Consider the following 12,898-nt stretch of genomic DNA (forward strand, 5'->3'; position numbering starts at 1 on the left):
AGCTGAAGAAGAGCTTAGAAAGTTAACACAATTAGAAAGTTTTTTAACAAAGACAGATAAGGAGCCTAATGAACCAAAAGTCTCTACTAGAATGACTCAGTCACAGGATATTCATCCTATTCCTAATACAGAACCTGGTACATCTAGTCATAAAGAATCTACTTCAACGAATGAAGCAACAAATATTAGATTTATAAACCTGAAAGTAGTACAACCACAAAAGATTCAACATCAAAAAACAAAGAGAATGATGTAAGACTAAGGGGTGATTTAAATAAAGATGAAATTGCATACTGGGTAGAAAAAGGTCCATCAGAATGTCAGCACTAAAATTGCTCATTTGAAAAATCAAAAAAGACTTTTATAAACCAAGATAGATATTGCTCAAAAAGCTTGTTCTATCCCAAACGAGCTAATGGTGAAAAATATTTCAGAGAATGGTTATTATATTTACCAGTAATTGGTCACGTCTACTGTTTCGTGGGTAAACTCTTTTTAAATTCTTCTATACCATTATCATCAGATGGATTTTTTGATTGGCGCAACACATATTTAATTCAAAGCTATTAAAACTCCGTAGATCATAGAAAAGCTTCGGTAACATAGCTTACAAGAAAACGTGGTTCAACAATTGACTGCAAACTAGAAGAACAGATAAACAATAAACGGCAGTACTGGAAAAATGTTCTTGAACGAATTGTGGCAGTCATAATTAATATGGCAGAGCGTGGTTTACCTTTCAGAGGAGATAAGGAAAAATTTGGTTCTTTCAACAATGGCAATTTCCTTGGATTACTCGAACTTCTAGCAAAATTTGATCCTTTTCTAGCAAGTCATATTAAAGAATTTGGGAATAAAGGATCAGGTGTCACATCTTATCTTTCTAAAACAATATGTGATGAGTTTATTCATATTATGGCACATAAAGTAAGAGATTCAATCTTGGATGATTTAAGAACTGCAGGGTACTTCAGTTTATCTGTAGATTCTACTCCAGACTGGTCCCGTATTGATCAGCTTACTGTTATTGTGAGGTACGTTTCACCAAACGATGGACTTCCAATCGAACGTTTTCTAACATTCCTAGAAATGGGAAATCACACAGGAGAAAGCATGGCTAAGATGGTGCACAACTACCTAATAAATGAGTGCAAAATCGATTTTAGTAAGTGTCGAGGCCAGTCATATGATAATTCTGCCAATATGTCAGGAAAATACAAGGGTATGCAAGAAATAATATTGAAGATTCACTAGTATGCTATGTATATTCCATGTGCTGGTCATTCCTTGAATCTTGTTGGTAGGTCAGTATCCATTTAATATAAATTGCTCTTTTTATGCATTGTACTAAAAGTGCGAATGTTTGCTACTTTTTGTAACCTTATTAAACTAAGTCGTATTATTTTATCTCTGTCCAGCTACGTAACACTCAGATTGTTGTTCCTTATTTGAAGGCCGTCGCCCGACGGTCCGATTATTCTAATCACCCCACGCAAATATGCTATAGCGATAGCTAAAATGCCAACAACTTCAAACAAAAACAATAATTCCAATACGATACCACAGGTCAATAAAAACACAAATCGAAAACTCAATACAACTTCAAATTTAAATACTAAAAATATCAGTATTTCTTCATCGAATACCGCGTCAAGTAATAATTGGATGAGACAAAAATAAATAAATCACTCAAACTCTTCATAAACTAACTCTGAACCACCTCTATCTCCCCAAGAGCGACAGCATAAAAATAAAAAACTTTTTTCGTTAAAAAATCACTTCGAAGTATTCAGTAAAATGAAACAATCAGTCGACCCTCTCACAGAAGACTTTCCGAACTTAGCTTTCGAACCAGAAATTAGTGCAATAATTAAACCCCCACCACCCATTTTTATTAATGGCGTGGACAATTTCTGAACTAAGTAAATAACTTTTTTAATTTTAAGCATTTTATACATTTTTTTTGGTCATTCGCCTTATTGACTCATTCGGTAAATGGATTCGAATGGTCAGGTTCCAAAGTGGGTTTAATAAGCGGCGACTACTGTATTTCAATTGATCGTTAGCTGATAATGATTTGACCTTGACGTGAGAGTTATTGCTAATGTAAAAATTCCAATTAAAAATTAGTTAAATAATATTTGACCAAACCGAGACTGTAGCGTGATCAAACCGTTGCATTACCTACAGTGTGAATAGTGCCTAAACCAAATTTTCAACCATCCACAATGACATGCGTATGAAAATAATCGGAGAGGAATCGATAGTTTATTATAAATGATTCTTTTCACGCCTAGCTGGCTACGAAAACCCATTTATTCAAAATTGAATATCCTAATATTGCCCAAAAATTCTCAACGTTGACTAAAAAGGAGATTGTGTAGAGACCTTCTGCTCTAAAAGCCTATAAGTGTTTCCCCCCTTCCTGTTCTCATTTAAATCCTCTTTCTCTATCAAGTAATTCAATAGATAAAAATATTTTTAATCTATACTGAAGTTAAGTGTCACTAATTGATGACTGCTTATTCCCAAATTTACCTGTTTTATATTATTACACACATCACTTATAATTATTATGCTTTTTGTATAGATTGTATATTTCTCATTAAAATAAAAAAAAATAAAAAAATAATTAATATTTTCTTTTGTCATATTCTAGTTGGAAATAAATCATTATTATTATATTTTTTAAATACAGTTTTTACTCGATGTGATCAACAGTCTTTTTTTTCTTGCATATCGACATTTTCCTTCGTGAAACAATTCTGGGTACATCACTGGGTAGTATTATATACATCTTCATTCTTCTGTTAATACGTGATGAGTCTCTTCACACACACACACACACACACACACACACACATATTATACGCAAAATATATAATTATACTATTTATAAAATATATATACATAAATAAACTCAATTTGTAATTTTAAAATAAATGCAGCTTTTACAAGGAAAATATAAAAAGTATGAATTTTGTTAAGGCTCATTGTAATGTTTGACGCCGTGTCAATTATGGAAGTACCAAATAATTAGTAATACATAAATTATTGTGTAATGACTGTAACTTTTATTATTAAAAGGAAAACAATTTTTAATTACATATTAATAATGTATTGCCTTAACACGTGTTCTCAAGAGAGTGGTGACGGTAAAACGCAATACACTTGAAAAAATGTTTCTCATCAATAGTCTCAAATATCAAAGACGTTATACATCACACTCATGAATCGCAAATCTATAAGCAATAATTTTGTTTACACACAAAATAAAAAACTGTATTAATTCATTATTATTTTATTTTTGTATACGCAGTGTAGGTTGTATTAATACACAATAAAATAAAATGCTGTACACGTTAAAAAATTACCTAAATATAATTTACTTGTGTGAAAATACTCATTAATGTAGTCGTTAAAATACGTTAAAAATGTCTTATTCCGTATTTCATGACTCTCCCATTAATGGCTCCATTTTTTTTTTCATGTGCTTTATTTATACGTTTGAAAATATTTACTCCATTTATAAGTAATTTATAGCATAAGATATTATCATGGAAATATTAACAAGAAACAAGCCAGTTTTTTATTTGTTCGACGAGAATAGCCAGTTGAAATTATTTTTACATTACTTATGAGGTATGCAGCATAAATTTGTATAAAAGTTCAAATAAATATCTTGAAATATCACTTAAAAATGCAATTAACAAACGTTTTATAAGGCTCTCTAAAATTTAAACCTAAGAGCATGAAAAGTCTTAAAATGCGTTTAAAATTAACTCAAAAAGTGTCTTAGTGATTAGAGATGAACTGATGGCAAATATGCTAAATAATAATTACATTTTTCCAATTATGTATTATACTCGTATGTATTACAATTTTTAATATAAATTCCATTTTTTAGAAAAATAGATTTTATATTCTTACGAAACTTTATTATTATAACAACATAGTTAGTTTTCAAAATTATAACTTATAAGCATCCGCAAACGTGAAGAAACTTCTCTGGAAATGTAAATAATTATATTTAAACGTGATGTAAAATAAAAAAGTAAATTATAGGCAAATAATTAATATCATGTTAGAATTAATCATAGTTCATTGTCTACACATTTTTCTTTCTTTTAATTTTCAATTAAATACTTACTAATGCATGTAAAATTTAAATAACATTCCAAGGTTATGGACACAAGCTACATGCGCATTGTATGTTTGTTTACATTTATGTTCATCAATATTGTTGTCATTATATTAGTAAAAATTAATTCAATTTTAATTTTCTTTTCCTTATTTATGCAAGCCAAAATTTGTTTTTTTTCCTATTCTCGTGAACCATTCTTTACCTATATATTTGTACATTACTGACTGAATTATCCGGCCTTGCCCGGAAAAATAACTTTGACAAAAGTAACTAGTATTTACAAATGAAAAAGGAATTTTTGTGAAGTTTTTAGGTCTATTACCTATATTTTTAATTAAATTATTATTAGTTTAAAAATTCAAGTTTGGCAGTTTATCCTTTATTATGTTAGTTGTCTTAGTTTATATGAATTTTACACTACACAAACTATAAATTCTTTGACTTGCTCAAAATGAAGTTTCTATGATTTATATTTAAAATATTATATAAATACCCAATATACCAAATAGGTGTATAACCCAGAATACTTAATAAAAAGTTGTGAATACTGTACGTATATCATATGATTGTCTAGAAATATCTATAGTGTCACTATTAATTATAGCATTGGTTCTCACAGTGGCGTATTTTAAATTTTTTCTGGGGGGGTCCACAGTTTATACATAACTAATATAAACTATATATTATATTGTAATAGTTACATCCTTATGCAGTTTTTGGAGAAAGTTGAACTAAATATATAATGTAATAATAGTATATTCTTATGTAATATTATATATATATACCTATATATTGTATTTAACATTATATATTATAAAGTATTGTTATAAAATAAATTCTAGTTGTCTCGATTTTTTGGCCAACTCTTCTATCACTTCATCAATAGTAATTTCAACTTCCCTGTGAATGTTTAACATAGCCAATTCTGCAAATATGTAAGAATTTTAATTTATTTTTATTTTTTGGAGAGGTTCTGGGAGGGTCCCGTACCCCTGGGTCCCCCCCCCCCCCCCGGAAATACGCCACTGGGTTCTCAACTTTTTAAAGTCCATGCCCTTTTCATATTATTATATAAAATCACATGCCTCTCACTATTACAAGAATGAAGTATAATGATTGTACTCAGTGGCGTAGTTACGGGGAGGGTGTAAGGGGTTTCCACCCCCTCCACAGATTTTTTTTTTAATGATATTTGATTATTATTTATTAATATTTATATATTATAGTAAAATATTTTGATTTTACTATGATTAGGTATATATTAAAAATTGAATAACAAAATAATTTTCATTAATACGGGACATCATAACACTATTTTAAATGTAATATTATTATATATGATCTCGTTTTAAGATATACTACGAACACTTAAAAACTTACTCTTAAACACCCCCCCCCCCCCCCCCCAGAAAAGAATTGTATCTACGCTACTGATTGTACTAATCATTTAAATTAACAACATTTAATTTAATTTTACCGAATTTATTTCTTTCAAATTTCAAATTTTTAAAACTAAGTGTATTATAGTTAATTTTAAACTTATTGCTTTTAAATAAATTAATGAGAGGGTTGGCACTATTCAGCTTTAATTATCTTTTTATTATTTGGTGACAACTTTAATAGTGCCTATAAATAAATTATAATGTGCGTAATAGAAAATAATGTGCTTATTCAATAAAGCCCTATAAAATATTAACAATTGGCAATAACTTTTTCATATTTTATGGTTTTAAAACAATGTTCACGCCTTGAAATGTTTTCATACCTCCAAAGTTGAGAACCATTGAATTATAGTGTTTACATTTTAGATTCTATGTAAAATAAGGATCATATAGTTGTTTTTAAATTTTTGTTCCTTGAGGTCCACAGAATTTCGACCAGCAAGATTGTTGCTTCATCAACATTTTTCAACAATTATATATTTCTCTTATCATATTATCAATTAATCAATACCAGGAATAAAAAACAAAAATTCCATATTAAATAAAACGTTATCCAATCAAATCATCATGTGTCACATTTAAATGGTCAAGTACAGGTAATAATATAAATGAGTGCAAATGTAGAACATTTTAAAAAAAAATCCTGCTATAAATCAAATTAATACAATATTTTATTTATGTAATAATAATTATAATAATAATACAATGCATATTATGATAATAATAATAATAATAATAGTTAACAATAAAATAAACATTTTATTAACAATTTATTATTTAATATACATATTATATAGTAATAATGTATAATATTTAATGCAACTACAAGGAGTGCAAAAATGAATTAAAACATGAAAAAAAAATAAAAAGTTTAAATAAAATTGAACAAATGTCCAAATGTTTATTTTAAAATAATTCATAACTGTCAACTATATTGTTACAAATTGGGATTTCACAACCGAATTTTGATTTAGATCCAAAACAAAAATAATAGAATGTGCAGTTTAAAAATTATCACAAACATTAACAATTATTACCGTTATCAATAATATATTATTTTGGGAGCTAATGTAAATAAAAACATAATTTATTAATACTGTGAGCTAATTATATAAATAGTTAAAGTCATTGTTACAATTCCAAGTGTTATTAAAAAAATTAACACTTATAATAAAAAGGTGTTTTTGATGAATGTAAACAAATTCAAATTTCTCTCAAAAAATTGACAAAAATTTAAACACCTATAAATGATCATCCAACGATCTCCAAACAGTCTCCACTAATTAATTTTATTAGCCAATGGCCACTAATACTTTATGTCATTGATTCTCAGACCAAAGGTTCAATGTGGATGTTCCAAATGTATCTGGTGGTGTTGGAAAATTATTCACTTCGGTTTGGTCTTGCTTTAATACACCATTGGTGGTATATGAGAGTCGAATTCTCATTCTTAATTGGCTCTAAAGATAAGGTAAAATAAACAATCAAATTTTCATAAATAAAAGTTTCCATTCAAATGAATATAGCAAATTAATAAACTAAAAAATATATGGAATATATTTTCTTAACTATTAAGCAGTTGGGAATAAGCACTGAAATTATAAGTTTAATATAGTTTTATATTAGTATACTATTAATAATTTATAAAATATATGAATAAAGCATAGAGTTATAAAATAAAACTTGTAAATAATGTTCACATAAAATTAATCTTCAATTAATAACATTGAACATAAATGTGAATAAGTTTTTTTTTTTTTTAACTATAATTTAAGATATTATTTAAAATAGAATCATATATTTTTTAAATTATTTTATTTATATTATATATATTTATATAAAACAAAATTACTGAGATAATTTAATATTCAAATAAAACAAATATAAATTAATGGTACTTAAACTAAAACATTGAACATCTTATAATGTAATTAAGTGAAATATAAGAAAACTTACTTTAGACACATTTGATACTCGCATCAATTGAGTCAAAAACGAACCAGGTTCAATTGAATTTGATGATGGAGGTAACATTTGTAATTGGAAAGTCTAAGTGATAAAAAAATGAATGATTAGTAAATATATTAAAATATAAATAAAAGTTGTTATGAATAAAATATTAATACTTTAGTACTAATAAATAACTAAATTTTTTTTCATTTTTTAAACCTACGATCTGTACATTTATAACTATTATTAATTAGTAAACAAACTTATTTCTAGATAAAGGATACTTTTGCAAAAATGTTAAGTATGATTTTTTTATTTAATGTAATTAATTTATAAATAATATAATAAATTCAAACAAAAATATAATTTAGAATAAAGAAAATTATAATTAACGTATATTTGAACATGGCCTGCATTTAGAAAAAATTTATTTACGAAAATAAAATTATATAAAGCATAACACATTAACTGCAGCAATAATTAATAGTATATTATAACATATCAACATATGAAACTTGGCCCAAATTTAATTTAAGTATTTAGATAACTGTAGTATTTTTAACAACTATAATCTTAAAGTAGCTTACTTTAGGAACAGCTGCTTGAAAAAGAAATTCATTAATGGTAAATGATCCATTATTGTAAGCAGTCATGTTCACAGTATTTGAATCAATATTCATCTGATCTCTTTCAACTAATAATGTAATGAGTAAATTATTTTGGTCATAAGCAGTTACAGTGCCAGGGCTCTTCACTTTATTGGTATTAACTATTGATGATTCACCTACAAACAAAACATTTTATTTAAATTTAGTGTGTACAAATATTTAATTTCACATGTAATTGTAAATTTAAGATTTATTTTTAACTTACCTAAACATAATGAGTCAAGTAAATTATTATTTGTATTAATACTTGATCCATTAGTAGAACTAATTTCTGGTGTAAGATTGTTCAATGGTTGCATGGGCTGATTACTTAAATCTAAACCACCTTAATAACATAAAGATAAAAGAATTGAATTATCTACATAAAAAAAAAAATAATCATATTATATAACTTACCTAAGAGATCCAACAAATCTTGAGTATCACTAGTAGTTGCAGGTGTTACTGAATTTTGATTTGAAATCAACTCGGTTTCACCATTTGAACCTTCTAGCAGTACTAACAATGCATTCTAAAATAAAAAAGTATTTAACAATTATTGTTTAGTCTTAATTTAAAAATCTTAATTATAAACTTACAGAATCATTGGTCTCAGTGTTTGACACATCTGTGACAAGTAAATCATTAGGTGATGGAATGTTTTCAATAGTTTCATTCCATTGTGACCTCTGAGTTCTATTCGATTCCATGGCAGGCATTCTTTCTAAAAGACCATCTCGCATTGGATCATATCTGTTGAATAACTGATTATATTCAATTCCACGTTGTTGCAAATCAGTATGCATATGTGTAGTAAAAGATGCTACCATTTCATGAATTTTACTGAAAAATTTAATTTTTAATTGATATGTATAATAATTTTTTTTTATTATTAAGAGCAACTTATTTTTTAATTCATAGTTAAAATATGGATTTGGTAATACTTACTCTACATTGACTTTAATACGTGTGCTTAGTTTCATAAGTGAATTTAATGTATATTGTTTTGAAACTATATTGTTTTGAGGACTCCACATTAATTTATGATATACTCGAAGAATATCTTCTTCTGACACCTATGTAATATTAAAACAATAATTTAACTACTTCAAGTATACATTTATATTATACTGCAAGTCTAAAATACTTAATATATGAAAATCTTACAGTAACAGCATGTTCATCGGACTGTTGTAATAACATATCACCAAATTCTCCAATTGTCCAAGTTGATACTTGAATTAATGGCTGTTTATCACTTGTGTCTTTTTCCAATTCTATCCATAGTTTTGAAGCCATGTATCCACCATGTTGAGCACCAGATTCAGATACTAACTGTATTGTACTAGAGACAACATCATCTCTAACATAATTACCAGCCTGTTATAGAATCAAACTTTAATTATTAAAAAAAAATCTTCTAAAATATTTATTTTAAATGCTTACTGCCACAAGAACTTTAATTAAAGTATCTAAATGCCATCGAGTATTTGGAGCAAATTTTTCAGCAGCCAATACTATACTAGAAGAACACTGAGCTTTAAATTCAGGTTCAGATGTTTCCAAAAATGCAAGTAATTCTTTAGTCATGGTCAAAACATTATGGGAGTTGATTAGAGCTATGCTTAACTCTAGTGCTCTTCTTCTTATGGACACATCTGGATCTTGCTGTAAAATACATACATCATATTAGAAATCATATAATAAAATTAATTTTATATATTATACAACATACTCTCAGGCACTCAATTATAGTAGTTCTGTGTCTTTGGACAGCAGTCATATCTAAGTTAATAGTTTTTAACAATGTGTTCAAAGCAACATATCTGATATTTTTATCAGTGTTTAATAAAAATCTACCCAAAATATTAATGGCTAGTACTCTGAGCCCAGATTCAGATTTAATGTCCATAATTGATAACACAGTTTCATATAAAATTGTGTTTCCAACATTTTTATTAGTTTCAGTTGTTGTTGCTACTTGTGCAAGAACATCATTCATAGTTTCAGAAGCTTCTGGATCTTTTCTACCAAGTATTTTAAGCAGTCTTAATATTTTTACCTATAATAAAATTATGGTTTAAGAAACTTGGATCTGAATAAAATATTTAAGAAAAAATTGGTTTATTATGGTACTTACTTGTAAGAAAGGGTCACTCACTCCAGAAACATCGTGTTCGGGTGAATAGCCAGCTAGTATTAAATTTTTTAAAATTCTTACTAAGTTTGGAACCACCTTAAAAATTACATTATATATTAAGCAAGTCTATATAATATTATTAAAGTCTAATATATTAAAAATAAATACAGCAATATAAATATACCTTTTTAAAATGTTGTAAAGTATCAATACTTCGTTCACACATTTCAGTTATTAATGTAACACCAGTAATAAGAACACCATGATTTTTCTCTGAAAGCATTGACCTAGTGGCTGGCAAAAATATCTCCATTAGTTCTGGGACTTTGAGTACAATTCTATATGCACATAATGCAGCCTTTTTTCTAATGTATGTATTTGGGGATTTCATTAAACGTTCTACTTCAGTTGCAAGATCCCTAGCCATTTCAGGAGATGCAATAGCACCAAGAGTGCATAATGCTAACCCTACAACGAATTGAGTACAACTGTTCAGGTCACTAAAAATAAATAAATAAATAAACATTAATAACTAAAACATCATACAAAAAATACTTTATTATTCATAATACTTTTTTAAACAGTTTGTAATAAGAAGATGTACATCTTGTCGTTCATCCAATAATAACATGGCACCCAAATAACCTATTCGTTTATCGGTAAATCTTGGTGATGCTATTAGTTTCAGACATTCTAACTGACCAAAATGTGCTGGGTATCTACAATATATTATAATTATAAAATTATTTTTTCAATGAGTACAATAAAATAAATTTAGTTATGAAAAATATTAGATTATGAGATTATAATAATAATATTAAGATAATAAAAATAAATTATAGCTATTTAATTGTATAAAAAATGTAGAAACATATATTTATTTTAGGTCTTATTTGAGTTAGGTACTTTGATAAAGTAAGAGTATTTTTTTATTAATGTACTACTATTATGCATAGATTTATATAAATTTAAGGTATTATGTTAAAAGTAAATGTATAACAACACTTACCCAAGCATATGAATATACAATAATTTTGCAATATTTCGACATCTCCAAACACTATCTTCATCTCGAAATGAAGTTCTTATATCAGCACATTCTTTATTAATAACAGCTCTTTCTTCTGCTGCAGTACGTGCTGCTCTTATTTGTCTGATTAAATCTCTTAACCGCATAGGAGTTGGCATACGAACTAAAAAATAAAAATTAATTAACAATACCTATATAATAAAGTAGGGATACATTATTAAAAGTAAAAATGTATATTAACCTTTTTCAACAGCTTCATTAAAAACTTGTCTTATATTAGCAATATTAAATGCTGGATAGAATCTGTGGAAAACACAAAAAAAGTAAAAGAATTTCTATAAATGCTACTAGAGGTATGTATGATTATGGAACACAGAAAAACACAAACCCAGGGTCAGAAGAGTTGTTCATTTTGAAACCGTGAAGTATCTAATTGGTAAGTTGAAGTCCTTTAAAAATTGATAAAAAATACTATTAGACATGGTACATCAATGAGCAAAAATAGTATCAACTTTTCATAACATGAATGGAATAACTTCATGGATGGGTATGTGTAAAAGTGAAATAGTACCTATTAAATGCGCGCCTTGTCGTCCAAAAAAAGATTTCAGTACCTCAGTTCAGAAATGTATCGCTATTATATGTGATACAAAACAGTAACAAACATCTGCATATCTGTTCGAACGACGAATATTAAATTACAGAAAACGAGTGTTATAAGATTCTAATTTCATAAAATCGTCTCACACCGGTAGGTTTGATCAAAACATAAAATAAGAAATTCCAAACTGCCTATTAACGTTATGTAGGCCACACCAGAAGGAGTCTCTAGCAATGATAACACACAGGCGGTCGTGTTAGCTTCGCTTCAGGCGTGTTCTGTACCAACGAACGTACGAGGTGTGTGTGTGTGTGTGTGTTGTATGTGTGTACGAGAACAATTTTTATTATGTTATATAATAATAAACGTACCGAGCAATACATACATAACTGTTATAATATTCACCTTTCGACGACGACTATTCGTGTCCTTTCGTCCTTCTTGGATAGCGTCGTAAGCACAAGAGATACGACGGCGAACAACGCGACAGCGGCGGCGCCCTTATCTATCGTCGTTTTTCTGCATTCGTGTCATAAAACATTCGTTCGCCGATAGCCCGCGTGTAGTAAATTCTACACGCGCAAGCATGCGTACGTAACCGTAGATTGTTTTATTAACACGTTTAACGTGACAGGCAACGGCAGTAGCAGCACATTAACGCGACGGTACAGTCATCGTTAAGGCATTGTTATCGTTGTTGACGCGACGGCGGCGGCGATATTCCATGGGTTTTAATTCGGAAAAATTTATCAAACAGGTGCGACCGTGATACATTTGTTATTCTCTCTCTTTCTCTCTCGCTTACTCTCTCTCTCTCACTCACCCGCTCCCTCTCACTCATCCGCTCCTTCTCACTCACTCTTTCTTTTACGCTCTTACTCTTGCACACACTCGATCCTGTTTCATAGTACACAACAACGCTGCTATCGCGGGCCGTAAAACGG

General features: G+C 28.3%; 2 protein-coding genes across 5 annotated transcripts; one reads left to right on the forward strand and one right to left on the reverse strand.

The window, feature by feature from the left end:
• The first annotated feature begins 717 nt into the window (after positions 1–717).
• LOC112693012 (zinc finger MYM-type protein 1-like) lies at positions 718–1,254 on the forward strand. The gene has a single exon (XM_025567879.1). It carries the CDS (start codon positions 718–720, stop codon positions 1,252–1,254), a length of 537 nt encoding a protein of 178 aa, XP_025423664.1.
• A 5,433-nt stretch (positions 1,255–6,687) lies between these two features.
• LOC112693253 (AP-1 complex subunit gamma-1) lies at positions 6,688–12,898 on the reverse strand. Of its 4 annotated transcripts, none has more exons than XM_025568241.1 (17): positions 12,360–12,898; positions 11,742–11,802; positions 11,595–11,656; positions 11,333–11,516; positions 10,896–11,042; positions 10,508–10,823; positions 10,324–10,419; positions 9,919–10,245; positions 9,630–9,851; positions 9,351–9,563; positions 9,132–9,259; positions 8,783–9,026; positions 8,601–8,715; positions 8,410–8,529; positions 8,124–8,320; positions 7,543–7,635; positions 6,688–7,046 (listed from the first exon to the last, which is right to left on the reverse strand). In XM_025568241.1, the coding sequence occupies exons 2-17, from the start codon at positions 11,762–11,764 to the stop codon at positions 6,906–6,908; spliced, it is 2,628 nt and encodes an 875-aa protein (XP_025424026.1). In that variant the 5' UTR covers positions 11,765–11,802; positions 12,360–12,898; the 3' UTR covers positions 6,688–6,905. The 4 variants fall into 4 exon arrangements, with proteins under 4 accessions (XP_025424026.1, XP_025424046.1, XP_025424033.1 ...); XM_025568261.1 differs by having other exon boundaries at positions 12,340–12,898; XM_025568248.1 differs by having other exon boundaries at positions 12,326–12,898.

Source organism: Sipha flava, unplaced genomic scaffold (genome assembly GCF_003268045.1).
Source record: "Sipha flava isolate LNK unplaced genomic scaffold, YSA_version1 117_pilon_pilon, whole genome shotgun sequence".
NCBI lineage: Eukaryota > Metazoa > Arthropoda > Insecta > Hemiptera > Aphididae > Sipha > Sipha flava.

Coding starts and splice junctions, on each gene's coding strand:
- LOC112693012 (XM_025567879.1), top strand. CDS start 718: ATGGCAGAGCGTGGTTTACCTTTCAGAGGAGATAAGGAAAAATTTGGT.
- LOC112693253 (XM_025568241.1), bottom strand. CDS start 11,764: ATGAACAACTCTTCTGACCCTGG. Junction 9,852..9,918: donor CTATAATTGAGTGCCTGAGA/GTATGTTGTATA, acceptor TGTATTTTACAG/CAAGATCCAGATGTGTCCAT. Junction 9,260..9,350: donor CCGATGAACATGCTGTTACT/GTAAGATTTTCA, acceptor AATATTACATAG/GTGTCAGAAGAAGATATTCT.